General features: G+C 37.2%; 1 protein-coding gene across 3 annotated transcripts in view; it reads left to right on the forward strand.

Moving 5' to 3' along the window:
- The window catches only part of NDT1 (NAD+ transporter 1), a 43,954-nt gene extending 41,450 nt beyond the window's left edge, over positions 1-2,504 (forward strand). For all 3 annotated transcript variants that reach the window (XM_087380225.1, XM_087380226.1, XM_087380224.1), the window contains 2 exons: positions 1,616-1,710; positions 1,807-2,504. In XM_087380225.1, coding sequence (XP_087236351.1) covers positions 1,616-1,710; positions 1,807-2,205 — 494 coding nt within the window. In that variant the 3' untranslated portion in view covers positions 2,206-2,504. The remainder of the gene's footprint in view (positions 1-1,615; positions 1,711-1,806) is intronic.
- Positions 2,505-11,691: the final 9,187 nt, after the last annotated feature.

Below are 11,691 nucleotides of genomic sequence, written 5' to 3' on the forward strand. Positions count from 1 at the left end.
CAGCGTGGTTGAATAGACATTAGTTATTGACCAGCCCGGTGGTTGAAATTATTGTGTTTCTTAGTACTTAAATTTGTTAATTTTAATTTCTTGCTATTCGGGTCATATACCGCTATTAAATTGTGCGGGCTGGTTGAAATTATTGTGTTTCTTAGTACTTAAATTTGTTAATTTTAATTTCTTGCTATTCGGGTCATATACCGCTATTAAATTGTGGAATTCAAAAATGAAAAGCAATATACTTGTTATTGTCTAATATGTGAAGTTGAGACCATCGGGCTAAACCATCCCGGTGGTTGAAACTATGATAGTGTCCTAAACCATCCCAGTGTGATTAAAATTGTGACTGTCCTAAACGTGTCTTGGTGATTGAAATTGTGACCTGCACTATGTTGTGTTTTTAGAGGATGAGTTTGAGAATGTTCCTGTATTCATCTAGGTATATAGCATATAGTTTGTTTGCGCAACGATTCTACTTTTTATATCATCAATCCAGCAAACAGAGTTCTTCGCTTTGGGCCAGCCATTGTAAGTTCAAGTCTCCTAAAACTTGGGTAACTGTGACGAACTCTTTGTAAGATTTACAATATCAATTCCCCGTGTCCATTGATACAAGGCTTTTATCATCCAGATGCTTAAAGGGGAGCCTCCAAGGCATACTCCATAGCTTTTGAAAAGCTTTTGTAGCATCCCAGGGACACAAACATATGACTTTTGTTATCTACCTGTAATTTTGTCCATAAATGTCCCATACGAGTGGCCATCGTATTGTGGCAAAAGTGTGATTCCATTAAAATTAACATCGTGTTATGAATTACTCATATCAGACCTAACTAATTAATATAGGTGCACCTAGGTCCTAACCTATCTGCACGAAGTGTTTGACCCTGATACTGCGAAAGCATACCGTTCCAAATAACGGACAATGAGCTATTTGAAATAGAGATGTTGATGAAGTGATTTCTACCAACTGGTTTATTTCTGGGCCAAGACTATACAGGGATTAACATGGAATTTAACAAGGAAGGTTTGTTCCTTGGGCTTCATTGCAGTTTTTCAGTTAAAGTAGCCTCCAAGTAAATTCCTTAGAAAGTCTTTTGAAGAGGAGTGTGGAATGTGTGTATCTTGTGTCACGTTGGTCCAAGTGTTTGGTTACTTGGAGATTCACTTTAATCTTAGTAATCCTTACAACAATCAGGGATAGTTGGCAAGACTGCATTTTTAAGTCCTTTACGGTTGGGAATATTCTCTCTTTTTTTTTCCTTTTATATCTAACAGCTGCTAGTGTTATGTAATATTACAACTGATGTTTTTGCGAATACTCTTTCCTGGAAAGTGTAGTGAAGCTCTTTGAGTAGTTAGGCGTCCTCAAAACCGACTCTAGCAGAATTTCTGGCGCAGGGAAAAAGTGTTTGCATAAATTCTTGCAATCCTGAGCAGAATTTCTGGCGCAGAGAAAAAAGTGTTTGCATATGCACTTGCAATGCTAAGGTATAATTAGTATGCATCCCCAGTGACTAAGGTTTTGGAAGTGAAATCTGCTGGTGGTTTGCATATCTATGCAAAAATTGTATACGCTTTAAAATAACTCTAAACCATGTATTTTTGGAAACAGAGCGAACTAGTCCAGACAAGCTAGGTACGGGAGATGTTGCTATTGCATCCTCCTTGTCAAAGGTCATAGCATCGACATTAACGTACCCTCATGAGGTAAATATATGAATTCTTGCTCCCAGTCTTTCATCATTCCTATTAAATAGTGAGTTTGTGAGAAAGCCCCTGAAGCGGGCTGTCCTTTAATTACAGGTGGTACGGTCAAGATTGCAAGAACAAAGCCATTCCAAGTATGCAGAAGTTCGATACAAAGGTGTTATTGATTGTATTAAGAAGATTTACAGGGCAGAAGGCATTGCAGGCTTCTACAGTGGCTGTGCAACTAACCTAATGAGGACAACTCCTGCTGCTGTGATTACATTTACTAGTTATGAATTAATTTTGAGGAAGTTGGAGAAGATGTTTCCACCTAAATCACATTCTGAGTCCACTTCATTTGAAAATCATTCCAATGTTAAGAAGAGAGTAGAACAGTCTGCACCAGTATCCCTTGAAAAAGGTAGCTCTGCATACAGTGAATCTCAAGGATCTGCAAATGTGAAACCCTTACCTTTGCCCCAAAAGGATCATCTCCATGCTTCAGGTCAATAGTAATCTCATTTTTTCCTTTGACATCAGAAGCTAATGCTTCAGGGTAAATTCTTCAGAGTGTATTATGGACTAGTCTCAGTGAGCTGGCACTTTTTGGTAACAGAACCAAACACACTATTTTAAATCACATGGCAACATGTGTTTGTACATCATTACAAGATTTGTATTGTACTAGATTAATTGTCTGAAAGAGACGGAGGAAGGCGATTAAGAACTGCATTGGAGCCGAGCAGGGAATACAAATCAATTTGTGCTACCAAATTGTTGGCTATTCAATTTAGCCTCTTTTTTAATTCCAACCAGACATTGTCCTTTTTCTCTTTTTTTCATCTCGTGTCTTGTTTTGTTTTGTTTTTGGAGAAGGGGCCATTAAGGGGAACAGGGGGCATTGTAGGTATGAAGCCATATGGAAGACAAAGTACTTTGATCTTGTACTTGAGTCGGCAGTAAATGTGAAATAAATTTAGTGGGTCAAACCATAGAATATTTTGATATACCAACTTATGGGAAAAGCTGGTCTAGTGAACATTTTTAATATTGTCTCTTTCAAGGTGTGGGATGAATCTCCAGAACATTACTCAATATCCTGTGTCTCTCTCTCTCTCTCTCTTTCCCTCCTTTCTACAGCAACTTGTACCAGTAACATGCATGCTTATACGCGCCCTTACAAATTTCAACCTGATCAAATAGTGAATTGACTAGAACATTAAATTTGGGCTGGTTTTCTGATTTTGTACACCTGTCAGGGTTCTCCCTTCAAAATTTGTGCAAAATTTTTCACAGAAACTACTGGAGCTATTCAATATTGTGACAGATTACCTGATTGTCAAGTTTTGTTGCTCTTGTTATTCAGGATCTCTAGGTAATATTTTCTACATTTGGAGATTTTTCGCTCCATTATTATAGCACTTGGCGCTCTTCTTGTACTATCTTGCCAATAAATCATACACTTCACAAGACTGTTGAGATGCTCCATTAGTATCACTTTTAGGACTTGATTGTATGATTGTACTCAAAATGAGTAATGTTGGACAATTGATAATATGCCTTTGATATTTTGGAGGTTTGCTAACGAGGTGGAGCTTTCTACGTATTATCATGTGCTAGAAATGCCGTCGTTTAATGCCTTAGATGCCCTTATATGCAAGTTGACTTAGTAAGGTTTGTTCTTGTATGTCAACACTTTCGGATGCATTCAAGGAGTCCTTTTGTTTCAATATAACGTAGCCTAAATCCAAAGGCATGAAGAGGCTTTGTTAAGATGTTACAAGTCCTCTTAAAGTCAAATAATATAATCTCACAATTTAGGGAAGGGTGAATGTGCGTTTGCCTTTTCCGAATACATTGCTGATTCCTTTGTGTCAAAGGATTCAGCTTGTTGGATCCCCACCCCTTCCTCCCCTTGTCCTTGTTTTTGGGATGTTCTAAATGGTGTGGAACATTCAATATATTGTATGCTAATATTCCAAGCAACACGAGTGGTTAGTTTGGTGGAATGAAAGATCTTGATACGCTCTGAAGGGAACCTAAGGGCAAATATAGTTATAGTTTCTTCTACAATAAAGAGGTCCTTATTTTTTGGCTTTATTAAGGACTTGGGCTTGGTTCACCAATGGCTCTTCAAGTCAGTGTGCAAAGGCCAACCATATTGACCAATCGAATAAAATGATGTTTTACACATAATGCAAAAGTTTCACGTATTAGTAGTATAAAAGTCTCACTGTCCCATACTAACGTGACATGACATGATACTTGATACTTGGTACATGGGAACATACAATGTGTGACTTCATGTCACATGCGTTACAACTCGTCTGACATCGAAATTGGATTAAGGTGCATGTTACTTGTCAAACCCTAAACCCTTTTCATAAAAGCAAAACGTGTTCAAACAAAAACCATTCTAGTTAAGTCCAAACCATTCCAAACCTTTTAGAAACAATTTGTTTTCTTTCCCATGTCCAATTTACTCACGTTTCTACTAGTATTAATCTTGGCAATAGTTCTGTATCAAGGAGTTCACGTTTTGTCATCATACATATGTTACATCTAGGAAGCACCACTCTACATGAAGAGACATTGACAAAGGGACTTCTACTAGTCAAACCTTAAAAGGCTAGGAGTTATGGAAAAATGCTACCTAGCCAATTGATACAAATATATTTAGGTGTTTTGCTAACAAAAGTAAGTCTTGCTATTTAAGATTTGTGTACTAATATTTGAAATGCTAAGGCAATCCATCGTTCATCAAGGTGCATAGCTTTGGACCATCAGGTTGTACCCAAGTGTACATTGATGGGAGGCCAATAGAGTGAATTCTCTTTTTCCCTATTAAAATTTCCTTTCATCGACTAATATGCGTGTAATCACATAGAAGTAATTAATTCAAGATTAAATATCTTAAACATAATAATTTCTTGTAATTACTAAACGTTAAATAATTTAAATAATTTAGACCATAGTAATTTGTATATGGAAGAGTGCATTCCAATGAGAATTCAAGGGGGTCTAGTTAAGTTACATCCCTTAATGTCATGTTTAAGATGCTCAAAAAATTTAACCCCGCTAAAATATCTTCTTTAAGGACCTTTTGTGAAGAGAAAATTTTGACCTATAGCAAGAGAGGAGTCCACACCATAGTATAGCCAACTATACACTACATTCCAAATGCAAGCAATGAGAATATATAACATCATACCCTAAGAGGTTAGAATTAGGGTTTGTTCCATAGTCCTCTATGCGCTATGCAATTGACAATATCTCCAACACCCCCTCTTAATTGCACTAGATAAGTAAAGTGCAATCTACAAAGATATTCTAGGATTGTTTAAGGAATAAATGTGTTGGGTTATGGCCACTAAGACAATGATGAAGAAAATTGAAGTACGTGCATATATATAGTGGAAGTTTGTACGTATATAACCATCTTAAGATGTAGTTGATTCTGATGCAAACAATTTAGAATAATGTCAAGGGAAATTGGTTTGGCGAAGATATATGCAACTTGTTCTTATGTTGGAACATGAACATGATCTATCTTACCATTGAAGACTATGACTATCTGAAGAAATGCTAGTGCACCTCAATGTGCTTTGTTTTTGCATTGTAACACTGGGTCCTTGGAGTAGGAATGAATAACTAACAAATGAATTGAGGGCTATGTAGATCCTTGTCCAGTTGGATGTTGCTCATAGTGTTGGCATAAAGTCTAATCATAGAAAGGAATTTTTATATTTGATAGAAATCTTTTGAATCATATTGCTTCGCATATGCTAACAAGTTTCTTACAGGGTCCCAAAATGAGCTCCCTTTTTTCCTAATGTCTCACGACCTCCTTCGTATCCTCTTTCTCCATTCTCACAACCACCTTCTTCAACCTTGATGTTAACTCTCTTCTCCTCTCTTTGTGTGTGACTCATCGCAATCCTAGCTACTAGCTTTGCCTTGATCATAGCTTTCCGTATTGCCTTAGCGGCCCTTGCTGCTGTGAGTTTTGTCGTGGAATTTTCATTTCTTCACGAGCAGCACTTCATGTGCTAACTTGCTTCATTGTGTCCTTGGTTCTACATGTGCTCTCCCTACTTCAGTATTCCCCCAAGTATAGATCCTATTTGCACTTTGTGATCTTGTGCCTAGTTTGTTCCTTGGCTAGCCTACTCCGTGTCGGCAGGCTCCTTCTCAATGCTCTACTCAGGCTATCCTTGCATGGCACTCTCAAGTGTGGATCTGACCACGTACCCTATCCTTTTATGCACTTTTAATATATTTTTTATAAGTTTGTATGGACTTACACACAAGCATAAACATGTATACATATTCATTTTTGTATATATCATCAAATATTTATCTTTAAGTTTATTCAATTATACGTATGCTTATTCTATACTTGTTTTGCCTACCCTCTTCTTATTGACTCTCATGTTGTCATGCTCTCTTTTATATATATATATATATATATATAGTTACTCCCTTTCTAATTAGGTCTATCTTTTTGTTCCTCTATTAAAATCTAGTTGTTTTCCATCTACACATAGAAATGTTTATAATTTGATGCTTTTTTAACTTTCTTAGGCATTTTAATGATCTTAACCCTTTACTCCCCTACTTTCTTCTTAATTTTTATGCGATTATATGTGCGTGCGTGCATGTGTGTGTGTGTGTGTGTGTGCATGCGTGTGTGCGTGCGTGTGTATGTGTGTGTACACATGTTTTTATAAGTTTTCCCTTTTTTGGGGTAATTTTTTAGGCTCTCAAATTTTCCTTCTATCTTCAATTATCGCTTTATTTTTTTTTACTCATTTACTCATTATTAATGCCTTAGTATAAGTTGTGGAGGACCCCCTTTTTTTTCTTGTTCTCTAATTCAAAATTTTTAAACAAATTAGGGACGTGGATACCCCTCATTAATTAATTTTTTGTTTATTCATTCATAGAATCTGTAGGGAAGTCCTTGTTCCTAGGTAAAGTGATAACAAGCCAAGGAGCATAGGTGTTACCTGTCTTCCTGAAACTTAGACTACCTAATGGGATTCAAAAACATTGATCCAATCTTGTGTTCCTTTTTTAAATTCAATATTATTATAAATTCTCCATTTTGTTTGAATTGTTGCAAACTCTCAATCTGTGGCAATTCTCATCTTAGATGTCTCAAATATTTTTGTCCTTGTCTCATATATAACTTTTCATGCAAATGATGGAATTAATTGTATGGCTCATTTATTGATGGGACTATTAAATATAAAACACACACACACACACACAACCCTTTTGGCGCTTTTATGCTTACGAAATTAACTTTACCCATTTTCTCCTATTTTTCCCTAATTTTCTTTATTTTCCTAATCTCCTAATTTTCCCTAATGATTTTCTTTTCATCCCTATTACTCTTAATTTTTTCTAAAAATTTCCTAGTTTTTTTCTTAATTTATCCTTATTTTCCAAATTTCCCTAATTCTCTTCCCCTTAGTTTTTCCTATTTCTCCCTATTTTTCCCTTCTTTCCTTTTTTCCCTATTTCACTCTAATTTCCCCTATTTCCCCCTTCTTTTTCCCCTATGTTTCCTAACCCCCCCCCCTTTTTTCCTAGTTTTCCCCTAATTTCTTCCCCTTTTTTCTAAATTCCCCTCTCCCCCCCCCCCCTCTCTCTCTCTCTCTACTCTTCTCTCCCCCCTCCTACTCTTCCCTCTTCACCCCCTCTCTCTCTCTCTACTCCTCTCCCCCCCCCCCCCCCCCCACAGCTACTTCCCTAATTTACACTCTCCCTAAGCTACTCCCTAACTAACCCCGACTACCTAGCTAACTTCGACTTTCCTTACCTTTCCTCCTGACTAAGACCCCGACTCCCTAACTCCCCCCCCAACCAAATGTACTTAAAACTCCCCTTCCCTAACTAACCATCTATGTATAGTAATCTTGCTAACTACCCCCCATCCTTCAGCCTCTAATTCTAACCCCAACCGACTGACTTCCTCCCACTCTCGGTTGACCCCTCCCACTCCGAACCAACTATCAATACTGCTACCCACCCACCTATTTAAATCCCCTCACCCTGCCCCTACTCTCACTTGTTCGATAACGCCGTTTGCATGCTGCTCCCTCTGTTCACTAACGTTGTCTGCTTGCTAACCATGCCTTTGCTGACAATTGTCAACTATCGCATTGTCTTAGACTACCACACCTCTGCTGCAACCCTCTCATCCACCTTCTACCTTGAGCTCTAGTTCATTGCGGATCCCGCCTTCCATCCTTGGACTTCGCACATACCTCCTCGACCTTCACACATACCCTGTACCTACTCATCTTTGACTCGGAGGTTGTTTCTCCCCCCCCCCTCCCTTTTTTTTTTCCTTTCTATTTGTCTTTTTTCACAATCAACTAATTTTTTTCCCAAACAATTTTACCGTTTTAACTCCCTTTCTTTCACCCCTTTTTAATTTTTTTTCTCTCATCTTCCACTAACCCCCTCTCTTCTTCCACTAACCTTTTATTTATTAGTTTTAACTTTTTTGTTAGTTCTTTAAAGCTCTTGCCCTTTCTTATTAGTTCTTTTTAACCTCATCCTTTTTTTATTAGTCCTTTTTTAGTAGCTCTTTTTAATTAATTCTAAAACTTACATACTTTTTCCTCTGTATTCCACTAAATTTTTTCTTATTAGCTCTAACGTTTATTTATTAGTTCTATTTTTCCTCTCTAACCTTTTATTTATTTATTAAGTTCTAAAAATTAAATACCCTCCCATATGTTCTCATGATTAAAATTGAATTTCCCTTCATCCCTTTAATTACTTGGAAATGCACATGTTCTTGTCTAAATTCCCCTTTTTTTCTCATTACATATCTCCCACTCACTTATCTATTTTATATCTCCCTTTTCCATTTTTTAACCTACCCTTTACAAATCCCCTCCCCTCCATATTAACTCCAAATTAACTCATCTTCTTTCAATCATAAATACACATCGAGCTTATTAAGTTTGTAGTTTAGCTTCTATTTCTGCTATAACCCCAATAATAAGGGAGGGCTGTTAATGACACATGTCTTCCCAACTAAGGTTTAAGTGGGTTCTCACCACATTTTTTTGTTGGATGGTGGCAGGTATGCAGACTCCCCTCTTCAATACAAGTGATTCTTGCTACTACGACTTATCAAAGCAAAACTTGTTTGTACATTCTACAAATCTTTTGAAAATTTCCCCTCTTGGTTTTTTTGTAAGGTTTCACCTACATGTTGAGAGAATTTTGTTAAATTATAGTGGTTTACTCTTTTGTGTCCATTACCAAAATTATAGTGGTTTACTCTTTTGTCTCCATTACCAAAATTGTTTTCACTTCACTATGAAACAGGGTTTCATCGAGTCTTCAAACAAATAGTCATGTTTTCCATGCAACTCTAGATGGTTGCACATAGTACATTTAAGTCATTATGGCTCTTTTTTCCTCGACTCACTTCATTGCTTGAGCAATACTATCCCTCGCACTAAACTATACGACTTTCACCTCTTCAAAAACAAACAATTCTCAATTCAGCCTACTTCCTCTGTTTCCTTCCCTCCCTTCTTTCCTTTCCCTTCCTTGGCATTTCTATCATTAAATCTTCACTCTGAGTCATTTACTTTTACTATTAAAACTCTCACTTCTGCCTCATTTCTCTCTCTCAACCCTTAATTTGGACTTAAAGGTCCTTTAATCCCTTTCAGGTAGACAGTAGGTCATCACATGAGGTGATGACCTACTGCCTTACCTAGTGTGATGTATCTTACTGAGGTAAAGGTGGGTACACACACGCACGCGCACGTGTGCGCACGCATGCACGCATGTGCACACAATCTTTTCAGCCCTTTTGCATTTACGCAATTAACTTTGTTTACCTTCTTGAAAAATGTTTTTTTGACCTTATCCCTGGCCTGTCTTGTATTCCCTCTCTCTATTGTACACCTTCTCTCCCAAATTTGCCTAATTTTCTCCCTATCTTCTTCCTATTTTTTTCCTAATTTTCTTTCTAATTCTTTCTCCTAATTTTTCCTAATTTTCCCACTTTCTCCTATTTTCCCCCAAAAAAAATTCTTTCCATGATCTCCTAATTTTCCCTAATATTTTCCTATTTCTCCCTACTTCTCCTAATTTTTTCTAAAATTTTCCTAATTTTCCTAATTTCCCTTCTTTCCTAATTTTCCCTAATCCTCCCCTCCCTCTTTTTTCCTAGTTCTCCCTAATTCTCCCTATGTTTTCCCCTATTTCTTCCCCAATTTTCCCTAATTTTTCTCTAATTTTCCCTTCTTACCTTTTCCACCTATTTCACCCTAATTTCCCCTATTTCCCACCTTTTTTTTCCCCTATGTCCCCCTATTCCCCTCTATTTTCCCCCTATTCCCCTTATTCCCCCCCATTTTTCCTAATTTGCCCCCCTTTCTTCATAGGTTTCCCCTAATTTTTTCCCCTTTTTCTAAATCCCCCCCCTCCCTCCGTCCCCCCCTCTCTCTCTCTCTCTCTCTCTCTCTCTCTCTCGGGATGGTCCATTTCTGGTAATCACAGATGCTAGCAATGTCGCCATCGGGGTAGTTTTATAGCAAGAAGATAGGTCATGGCATATTACAACAGAAAGTTTAACGATGCCGAAAAGAACTATTTAGTTATGATAGAGAGCTCCTTGGTGTCATCCAAACATTAAGCCATTGGAAGCCTTTCCTATAGGGATGGACTTTCATGGTTAAGACAGATCACCAAGCCCTTAAGTGGCTTCAGACAATGCCTAGTGCGCGATGGAGCGATCGGCAACAATAGTGCATGTTAGCTACATGATCTATCATGATGAACTGATCCCAAGGTTTCTTTGACAACACCAAATGTAAGAAGTAATCCTAATCATATAGTTTTAGTTTTAAATAGTGCATTAAATATTCACATGAAATGTCTTTCCAAAGTTTTGTACATCCAAGTTCATAATTCATCAAGGGATAATAAGAATCAAAGTGCAAGAAAGGGTGAGACAAATCAACTTACACAGGTTGACTCAGAGAATGTTCCTATGGATAGCTTGGAGGAGGAAGGATCTATACCTTCTACCTCACAAAGCTTTGGCTCTAGTGCATTTGAAGGTCTAGGATCCAAGGATGAGTAGTACTCTTCGTAGGATCATTGATATGTGTGTTATGTGAAGCAATATAAAACTATTTTGATATGTGCTATGACATGGCCCTTTTATTTGCATTGGATGCATAGGTCTATATTGTAATGGTTTTGTGAAATTGTTGTATTTTTTACGATTTTCCAATTCCATGGAAATTTAATGATGCCTCTTTTTCGTGACAAAATTTTCCAAAATTCATGGTTCTTTTGTATTTTGTCAAAAGGCCTTATGAAAAACAAGCGTCTTTTTGTAAAATATGTAAAATTCACATGGGAATTTTGAGGTTACAATTCCTTAATTAGATGTTACAATGTTAAAAGAAGTGGTTTACAAGGTAGGGATGTTGCCATCTCGGGTTCTATGACCACGGGAGGTGTCTCAAATCTAAGGACTCGGGTATCTATTCATTTAGGTATGAATAAATAGTAAGTGCGAAAGGTTAAGGCTTGATGAGATAACTCAGCTAGGATCACGGCTTAATTCCTCTATGGGCATATCATTCGTAGATATAAGTGCCCCATTAGGGAAGCTATATCATGTTTTACCACCCTAGAGTTGACTTTAGCCATGGTGGCTAGACTAGAGATCTTTAAAGACATGATTTTGAACCTTTAGAACTTGTGGATTCTTTAAACTTCCAATTTCTTGGATGGTTGGATGTATAAGAACTATATGGATGTGTATAGATTAAGGATCCTATCACTTTTTATGAAATGCCATTTGTTGTAAGTTTCATAGGTCCCATTAGATCAAAAAGCTATGGGTAAAAAGAAAGGAGATGGGAGTCCCATGAGTCCATTAGACCAAATAGCTTATGGAGGAAGCTTGAAAGTATATCCATGAGTCATCTTTCAATGACTATG

This window comes from Dipteris shenzhenensis, chromosome 10, assembly GCF_047967505.1.
Source record: "Dipteris shenzhenensis isolate YYH24624 ecotype China chromosome 10, Dip_SZ_1.0, whole genome shotgun sequence".
In the NCBI taxonomy this organism is placed as follows: Eukaryota; Viridiplantae; Streptophyta; class Polypodiopsida; order Gleicheniales; family Dipteridaceae; genus Dipteris; species Dipteris shenzhenensis.